The sequence below is a fragment of the Oncorhynchus mykiss genome, chromosome 2, assembly GCF_013265735.2.
Source record: "Oncorhynchus mykiss isolate Arlee chromosome 2, USDA_OmykA_1.1, whole genome shotgun sequence".
Taxonomy (NCBI): Eukaryota; Metazoa; Chordata; class Actinopteri; order Salmoniformes; family Salmonidae; genus Oncorhynchus; species Oncorhynchus mykiss.
In genome coordinates this window covers 32,356,326-32,365,986 of record NC_048566.1, presented here as the reverse complement: position 1 = coordinate 32,365,986, position 9,661 = coordinate 32,356,326, and the positions used below count along the sequence as shown (strand labels likewise).

Here is a 9,661-nt window from a genome sequence, read left to right as displayed (position 1 = left end):
AAGCATAGAGGAGGTGGTGTGATGATGCTTTGCTGTTGACACTTTTGTGATAACAAATCAATACAAATCAAATGTTATTTGTCACATACACATGGTTAGCAGATGTTAATGCGAGTGTAGCAAAATGCTTGTGCTTCTAGTTCCGACCATGCAGTAATATCTAACAAGTAATCAGTTTCTCTTTGGGTCTTATAAAATGACTGTCTTGTATCTCCACAATAGATGTGCACTGTTTTTGTAAATAAGCTTCTATTTTTTCTTTGATACATACAGTACTGAGTCATTGCGAGCTGGACCACTAGATTGTAGTACTCTATTATTTAGAATTCAAGGCATCCTTAACCAGCATGGCTAACACAGCATTCTGCAGCGGTACGCCATACCATTTGGTTTGTGCTTAGTGGGACTATCATTTGTTTTTCAACAGGACAATGAGCCAAAACATACCTCCAGGGTCTGTTTGGCCAAGAAGGACAGTGATGGAGTGCTCCATCAGATGATCTGGCCTCCAGAATCATGGTTTCTACATGATTCCATGTTTTATTTCATAGTTTTGATCTCTTCAGTATTATTTTGCAATGTAGAAAATAGTAAAAAGTAAAGAAAAACCCTTGAATGAGTAGAACTTTTGACTCATACTGTATGTACACACATTGTTGTCAATTTATTGATAAATTGCACATATTGTATATTTTAAAAACATTAACTAAAGATGTGAAGTCAATATATTCACAAATAGACAATAAAGGCACCAATTTACAAGGCATTTTATTTTTTTCCAATCATATGATGTACAAGGCCCAAATAAAGCTGAATTATTTTATAGCCAGTTCTTAAATATTCCAGTCCAGTTTCTCTTTGGGTCTTATAAAATGACTGTCTTGTATCTCCACAATAGATGTGCACTGTTTTTGTAAATAAGCTTCTATTTTTTTTCTTTGATATGTACTGATACATGCAGTACTGAGTCATTGCCAGCTGGACCACTAGATTGTGGTTATATTTCACCTCTTGCTTTAACCCTTGTTTTCATTCTGTCAGTCAGTCCTTGAGTTTTCTCTTTCCCTATACAGTACATAATATGTCGAGAGAGAGAAAAAATAGAATAGTAGTAAATGAGTGTGAAACCATGGACGGAAATTCCACTGTATAAAAATCAGGTGGTTGACACAATCTTAACCGAATCCTGACTTTCCAGGAACTCCATTCGTTGAGACACAATTCATCAGGAGACATTAACTATACATCATCCTGCGTATTTTCAAATTTTTTTCCACTTTGGGCAGTACCCTTTTTGGAAAATAACAGATCAGTGAGTGACTACATCAAGTAAAACTTGAATCACAAATCTCGCCAGTTCTTATTTAGAGCATGGACACTTCCTGTCCTTACACACAGTCCTCTCTTGAGTTCTAAGCAGACCCCATCAAGCAGATCTTCCAGTGTCTCTCTCACAATTGTAGACTTGCTCACACTCTCATAACGTCCCCTCCTCCAGCAGACGGTTGAGGCCGGTGCAGATTTTGGTGAGGTTGGGTTTAAAGGGTCCATCGGGGTTGTACAGCTGGGTCAGAAGCTCTGGATCGGAGTAATGGTTGAATACGTGGTTGATGCGACCATGGGATTTGGGTGTGAGGTGGGAGTCGACTAGCTTCAACAGCAGATCTCTGCATCCTGTCAGGATCTCCGACATTACTGTCTTGTCAAAGGTGAATTCCACCTGAACAAGAAGAAGTGGGAAATAGAGATAGGATAACAATGTTATTATGTTGTCATCGTCTTTTATCTGTTTTCATACAGAATGATTAGCCGTTAATGCATAGAGGTCTATGATCGATTAACTCACTGTAACATAGTGTTATGCAAGGTGCCGGTATGTTTACCTCATAGAAGCTGATGGCTGTCATGGCTCCTTGATGCAGCTTCTTCTTGAAGTCCTGGGCCAGACTCAGCTCCTCTGGGCTGAAACGGTTGTGTCTGAACAGCACGCCAATCTTCACTGCTATCTTGATCAGGTCCTTCACCACCTTCTGGGCCTCTGAGCGGTTACCTGAATACTCTTTGGAAACACGGTAGAGCTCGTCTAGGATCTCACTGCTGGTGTCGTCTATGAACATATGGACCACAGACTTGTTGGCCATGTGGCTGAGAATCTTCTTCTGGGCCTGCATGGCCATATCCTTGGAGCTGAATGACTCCATCCTTACCTGGGGGTTGGGAGAGAGAAGTGAGCAGAGATGGCTGATTATGGCTGATAATGTTTATGGCTGATAATAATAATAATTTCTAACTCCTAGCTCAGTCGTGCCACAGGATCTCCCTCACTTCAGTTTTCTGGGCTTTTTGTTTTTGCATTACAGAGAATCCAACTGAGACATCCAGGGGATGTTCCATGGGTAATACCAGTTGTGGAAAAAGTACTCAATTGTCATACTTGAGTAAAAGTAAAGACACCTTAATAGAAAATGACTCAAGTGAAAGTCACCCAGTAAAATACCACTTGAGTAAAAGTCTAAAAGTATTTGGTTTTAAATGTACTTAAGTATCAAAAGTATATGTAATTGCTAAAATATACTTAAGTATCAAAAGTAAAAGTATAATTCATTTTAAATTCCTTATTTAAAGCAAACCAGATTGCATAATGTTCTTGTTTTTTAAAATTACGGCTAGCCAGGGGCATGGTCCAACACTCCAGACATCATTTACAAACAAACCATGTGTTTAGTGAGTCTGCCAACTCGGAGGCGGTAGGGATTACCAGAGATGTTCTCTTGATAAGTGTGAATTAGACAATTTTCCTGCTCTGCTAAGCATTCAAAATGTAACGAGTACTTTTGGTTGTCAGGGAAAATATATGGAGTAAAACATACATCTTCTTTAGGAATATAGTGAAATAAAAGTTGCCAAATATATTAATAGTCAAGTACAGATACCCCAAAAAACTACTTAAGTAGTACTTCAAGTAATTTTACTTGTACTTTAAGTACTTTACACCACTGGGTAATACCCACCAAGGCTACAGCCTCACCCCACACCGTGTCCCTGTCAGGGGAGTGAAGATACAGAGAGCTACCCCTCATGGGAGGACTTGAGTGCACCTACATCACGTAAACACACAACTGTTGCACCACATACCGTTTAACAGGACTAGTGTCATTGCAGCTTAGTCCTGCAGCTGTGTTGCAGGTTCATTTGATGTATTCAATATCAAATTAACACAGTAGGTTCCATGGTACACCTATGGAATTGGGCCTAACCTAAATGTAACACACAGTCTAATGCTCAGAAGGTACCACTTTCTAGCATAAGCCTTTACACAAATAATGATCTATTTCATCCTTGTATACAGTGCCTTGCGAAAGTATTCGGCCCCCTTGAACTTTGCGACCTTTTGCCACATTTCAGGCTTCAAACATAAAGATATAAAACTGTATTTTTTTGTGAAGAATCAACAACAAGTGGGACACAATCATGAAGTGGAACGACATTTATTGGATATTTCAAACTTTTTTAACAAATCAAAAACTGAAAAATTGGGCGTGCAAAATTATTCAGCCCCTTTACTTTCAGTGCAGCAAACTCTCTCCAGAAGTTCAGTGAGGATCTCTGAATGATCCAATGTTGACCTAAATGACTAATGATGATAAATACAATCCACCTGTGTATAATCAAGTCTCCGTATAAATGCACCTGCACTGTGATAGTCTCAGAGGTCCGTTAAAAGCGCAGAGAGCATCATGAAGAACAAGGAACACACCAGGCAGGTCCGAGATACTGTTGTGAAGAAGTTTAAAGCCGGATTTGGATACAAAAAGATTTCCCAAGCTTTAAACATCCCAAGGAGCACTGTGCAAGCGATAATATTGACATGGAAGGAGTATCAGACCACTGCAAATCTACCAAGACCTGGCCGTCCCTCTAAACTTTCAGCTCATACAAGGAGAAGACTGATCAGAGATGCAGCCAAGAGGCCCATGATCACTCTGGATGAACTGCAGAGATCTACAGCTGAGGTGGGAGACTCTGTCCATAGGACAATAATCAGTCGTATATTGCACAAATCTGGCCTTTATGGAAGAGTGGCAAGAAGAAAGCCATTTCTTAAAGATATCCATAAAAAGTGTTGTTTAAAGTTTGCCACAAGCCACCTGGGAGACACACCAAACATGTGGAAGAAGGTGCTCTGGTCAGATGAAACCAAAATTGAACTTTTTGGCAACAATGCAAAACGCTATGTTTGGCGTAAAAGCAACACAGCTCATCACCCTGAACACACCACCCCCACTGTCAAACATGGTGGTGGCAGCATCATGGTTTGGGCCTGCTTTTCTTCAGCAGGGACAGGGAAGATGGTTAAAATTGATGGGAAGATGGATGGAGCCAAATACAGGACCATTCTGGAAGAAAACCTGATGGAGTCTGCAAAAGACCTGAGACTGGGACGGAGATTTGTCTTCCAACAAGACAATGATCCAAAACATAAAGCAAAATCTACAATGGAATGGTTCAAAAATAAACATATCCAGGTGTTAGAATGGCCAAGTCAAAGTCCAGACCTGAATCCAATTGAGAATCTGTGGAAAGTGCTCCACAAATGCTCTCCATCCAACCTCACTGAGCTCGAGCTGTTTTGCAAGGAGGAATGGGAAAAAATGTCAGTCTCTCGATGTGCAAAACTGATAGAGACATACCCCAAGTGACTTACAGCTGTAATCGCAGCAAAAGGTGGCGCTACAAAGTATTAACTTAAGGGGGCTGAATAATTTTGCACGCCCAATTTTTCAGTTTTTGATTTGTTAAAAAAGTTTGAAATATCCAATAAATGTCGTTCCACTTCATGATTGTGTCCCACTTGTTGTTGATTCTTCACAAAGAGTCTCCCACCTCAGCTGTAGATCTCTGCAGTTCATCCAGAGTGATCATGGGCCTCTTGGCTGCATCTCTGATCAGTCTTCTCCTTGTATGAGCTGAAAGTTTAGAGGGACGGCCAGGTCTTGGTAGATTTGCAGTGGTCTGATACTCCTTCCATGTCAATATTATCGCTTGCACAGTGCTCCTTGGGATGTTTAAAGCTTGGGAAATCTTTTTGTATCCAAATCCGGCTTTAAACTTCTTCACAACAGTATCTCGGACCTGCCTGGTGTGTTCCTTGTTCTTCATGATGCTCTCTGCGCTTTTAACGGACCTCTGAGACTATCACAGTGCAGGTGCATTTATACGGAGACTTGATTATACACAGGTGGATTGTATTTATCATCATTAGTCATTTAGGTCAACATTGGATCATTCAGAGATCCTCACTGAACTTCTGGAGAGAGTTTGCTGCACTGAAAGTAAAGGGGCTGAATAATTTTGCACGCCCAATTTTTCAGTTTTTGATTTGTTAAAAAAGTTTGAAATATCCAATAAATGTCGTTCCACTTCATGATTGTGTCCCACTTGTTGTTGATTCTTCACAAAAAAATACAGTTTTATATCTTTATGTTTGAAGCCTGAAATGTGGCAAAAGGTCGCAAAGTTCAAGGGGGCCGAATACTTTCGCAAGGCACTGTATCTTTACATTGTGGCCACATCATTTCGACATAATTTTCAACATTGTAAAAATAGTTATGAACTTTGTATAAAAGGTTACACAATTCCTACCATTGGTTTCTGTTACATGTTGAGAGCATACACAATCATCCTGTGGGGATAATTTCAGGGCTGAATCTCCACTCAAGGCCTGTGTGGACAAGTATGTGAGAGAGGCAGGTAGGCTGAATAGCTCAGGCAGGTTTCTACAAGTGCTCCTAGATTGCATCAGAACAGGGGGATTGGAGCAAGTCATGGTCCTAGACCCATCGTTCACTCCTAGAAAAAGTGGTTATTCAGCTATCCAATAGGAAAAACAATTTTTTGGTTACTGGTAGAACCCTTTGGCATTCCATGGAGAACCCTCTGTGGAAAGGGTTCTACATGGAACCCAAAAGGGTTCTACCTGGAAACAAAAATGGTTCTCCGATAGGGACAGTCGAAGAGCCCTTTTAGGTTATAGAAAGCACTTTTTTTCCCCCTAAGAGTGTATATTTACTGTCTTGGAATCCTCCCTTAGACAAAAGGTCTTACATTGAGGCATCCTTTAAGTGGCAACAAGGCTTTCACAAATATGGGTCTTTTTTAAATCGCTTCAGGGCCTGTATTCACAGAGTCTCAGAGTCCTGATCTAGGATCTGTTTAAGCTTTTAGATAATAATGAAACAGATTATATTGACTGACAGGAAATGGTCCTACGTCAGCACTCCTATTCTGAAAGGCTTTATGAATACGGGTCCAGGTGTGTGTGTACTAGTGCATGCGTGCGTGATCCAAATGACGGTCATCTATCTGACTCACAATTGATGCAGTAAGCAATAAATGCAAATTACTTTTCTGCCAATAAATCAAAAAATCCTGACATACTAATAGGCTATGTTCTATAATCAGCAAACACACATCTCCCATATGTCATCCCACTGGGTTTTTATTACATGCGTATCCAGTGTCACATTTCTAATGGTACGCTCCAGTACAAAGCCTCCGCTCTCTGCGGGAACATTCATTAGATGAATTTCCCTTAACGATGATAATGGAAGTGGAACAGCATGATAGCTATTTCAGATTCACTCTCAATCTCATTCCAGTGCAGAAAAGCCCAGTGGGGATTGAGAGACGTGCGCACCCATCAGCCATGTATCCTCCCTGCAGAAATATGGAGCCGCAGCTGGAGACAGCTGGCTTTTTGGCTGGGCTTAAAGGAAAGTTCACTCTGTTTATTTGACTAGTCTGCTAAGGGTCAGTTGTTTAAAGTATAAATATCATTTTTGGGTTGTCTTCATGCGACAGCCAAGAGAAAAAAACACTATCCTGTAATGGACAGCACAGGGCAGGCTGATAATGCTTTTTATGTTTACACAGTTCATGTGGAGTACAGCAACAATGACCATGTACACATTTAAAGAGCACTCAAGAAGGTCAATTTGAGTTGCTGTCCATTAGGCTATGGATGGAAGAGCACTAACTTCTCCATTAACAATAGGAACCAATTTTATGAAACCAGACATTATTACACTTTCAGGAATGGGAAAAGCCAAGCAATGTGGGTCTTCCATGACTCCAGTGTTAGGAGGGCAGGTTGTGTGGATCAAGAAGAGCTGTGCTGACTGACTTGGAGATAGTGATCGCTGATTGGAAGATTATGCGCAGGGGGGCGGGGTGGGAGAGGTAAATATTTAGCATTCCGTAGATGACTGCTGTGTGTGTTTGTGTGTGTACGCCCAGGTAAATCCTCTGGACTCCCACAGGGCTTAGCAGGGGAATTGTGGAGTCCCTTCGACTTCCCTAGACAGAATGTGACTTCTACTGCTGCTATTACAAAGCACCAGGTCAAGCAGACATGTTCCACTAACACTAGCCCTAAAGGCTTATGTCACCCGCTGCCTGTCACCAGACTTGAGTGGTATTATGGGACAATGAGGCCTCCCAGTTCTTAAAGTATCTATTCAGAAGGGAGAAATGTTCAGGGTATTTCAGATAGAAATATATCATATAGGATGGGCATGACTTTTAATCATACAAACAGAGAATATATGCAGTTCTACCACCTCGTTGAACACACTCCTGGTGGCATTATCTTGAGCTCAGGTCCAGACCTTTCTTTTCAGTAGAGGACCTCACAAAGTGCGGAACTTTCCAGTTCTTCTCTCAGCATTTAGTTGGTATGGGTTTCTAAATCAGGATATGTCCCTTGTGTGTGCAGGTTCAGCATGTGGCACAATAATGGCCCAAAAACTGGCATCACAAAAGTATTGCTTCATTAATAATGGTGTTGGACTGAATGCTTGATGTTTGATGCTGGCAGTTTCTCATTCTAAAGTGTTCATACAGTAGGATTTTTGCATGTTTTGTCAGTCTTGTAACGTTTCTCAAAGTCTTTGAAGAGTTGTTGTTCAAGACTGACACACAACTCTGCTGGCTTATTATTAAGGAAGAGAAACAGTAGTTGGTTTGTGGTGACCAATTTTGTTTTTACCCCTTAGTCTGTCCAACACTTTGCTGTGTCATTTCCATGTCTTTGTCTTTCGCTCTGACTGGCTCTCTGGCACTCTCAATCTGTGTAGGCTAGTAGACGAAAAGAAAGTCCACAACTTGTTTGATTGTGCAAGCTCCACCAGGCACAGATGGTTTCTCTCCTCAGTTATACAGCTGTCTGTCAGGACTGGGTTCCGTTTGTACCTGTTCCAGCATGACTCTGAGTGTACATACAGTACACGTCTCCCAAGTCCAGTGTAAGTTAGAAAACTATCGAAGAGGAATTCACACATGATCTTATTTGGTCCTTCAGTACCACCTTCCTTCTCACTTTATCCACATAAACTTAAACTGTATTGAAAGATATAACAAAAAAGGACAAGCTCGCTATAATAATAACACAAGTGTTATATTTGCACGAGTGTATGTTATTTCTGTCAAAGGTAGAGCTATCTGTGCATAGAAAAGACATGGTTGAGTTATCAGATAGAGAAAGCCCTGTGAGAGTCTTCTTACCTGTGTGTGCCAGAGAGAGTCCCCCCCTCCTTCGTGTCAAACGTCTGTCCCCACGGCACGTGGCTCAGGTTGTGAGCATTGAGCACTCGTTAATGGAATCCCTTCATCCTACCAGGTGAAAATAAACATAAAATCCTCATCTATCTGTGTCTCATCTATCTGTGCTGCTCGCCACCGTCTCAAGATAAATGTCAGTTGTACTTCCTTGAGGAACTAAATTGCTATGACACACCCCTTAGTGTGTTTCTCTCTCTTTCCTTCTCTCTCTCTCTCTCTCTCTTGTATTTCCCTCAAATTCAAATTCAAACTTTTGTTCCTCTTCAAACTACAGTATCTCTCTCTTGCTTTCCTCCCTCTTCATACTTTATCAGTCTCCCTGTTTCTTTTTGTTTCTCTCTCTCATCCACTCTGTTCCTCTCTCGCTCTCTCTCGCGCTCTCTGTCTCTGTCTATGTCTTTGTCTGTCGCTCACTCTCTCTCTGACTGTCTCTCACTCTCTCTCTGACTGTTTCTCTCTCTCTCATTCTCTCTATCTGCTGACAGTGGGCCTCTGCTTGTCCTGACAAGTGAAAACCCCAGAAAGAATTTAGCAATAATCCAGTAACACAGTCATTTGAAAGGGGAGCGGCTTAACCTTTTTTGTGTTCATCATTGCAGGAATGCAGCTTCTGTCAGCAATGGACTCCATGTCACATCTGCTCACCAGCAATGTATAAATTCATATAGTTCATCTGTTCATCCTAAACCTTTAACATTTCACTGCTTTACTTTTGTCATTGTAATTTTGACCCTGGTGACATAGTAGAGTATGAAGGGATTATACCGTATGGAGTGTATACTGTATATACTGTATTATAACTACATTGGCATGAATGAACAGTATTTGAAAATACTGCGCTCACATTGGTTTGAAATGGAGGGAAGTCAGTGAAAACTGATTAACCTATAAGACCTATTTACCAGTTTTGTTTGCATTGGTTGCCATAGATTTTATCTCTCCTCGTGTTGGCTTAGTTTCAATTGATGTTGAATTTGTGAAAAGCAAATACATAGACATAGGTAGACTGGGGTAATATTACAGACAGTGCATGGTGAAAATC

The 9,661-nt window shown here is 41.0% G+C and overlaps 1 protein-coding gene across 2 annotated transcripts; it reads right to left on the bottom strand.

Moving 5' to 3' along the window:
* Positions 1 to 639: 639 nt before the first annotated feature.
* On the bottom strand, positions 640 to 9,059 carry tnfaip8l2b (tumor necrosis factor, alpha-induced protein 8-like 2b). 2 transcript variants are annotated; one of them, XM_021559060.2, is made up of 3 exons: positions 8,563 to 9,059; positions 1,884 to 2,202; positions 640 to 1,720 (listed from the first exon to the last, which is right to left on the bottom strand). In XM_021559060.2, exons 2-3 carry the CDS (start codon positions 2,199 to 2,201, stop codon positions 1,478 to 1,480), a joined length of 561 nt encoding a protein of 186 aa, XP_021414735.1. In that variant the 5' UTR covers position 2,202; positions 8,563 to 9,059; the 3' UTR covers positions 640 to 1,477. The 2 variants fall into 2 exon arrangements, with proteins under 2 accessions (XP_021414735.1, XP_021414733.1); XM_021559058.2 differs by having other exon boundaries at positions 1,884 to 2,207; positions 8,563 to 9,058.
* Between the last annotated feature and the right edge of the window lie 602 nt (positions 9,060 to 9,661).

Excerpts from the sequence above, each read along its gene's own strand:
- tnfaip8l2b (XM_021559060.2), bottom strand. The coding sequence starts at position 2,201 with ATGGAGTCATTCAGCTCCAAGGATATGGCCATGCAGGCCCAGAAGAAG. Across the intron at positions 1,721-1,883 it reads CAGCCATCAGCTTCTATGAG|GTGGAATTCACCTTTGACAA; the intron begins GTAAACATACCG and ends CTTCTTGTTCAG.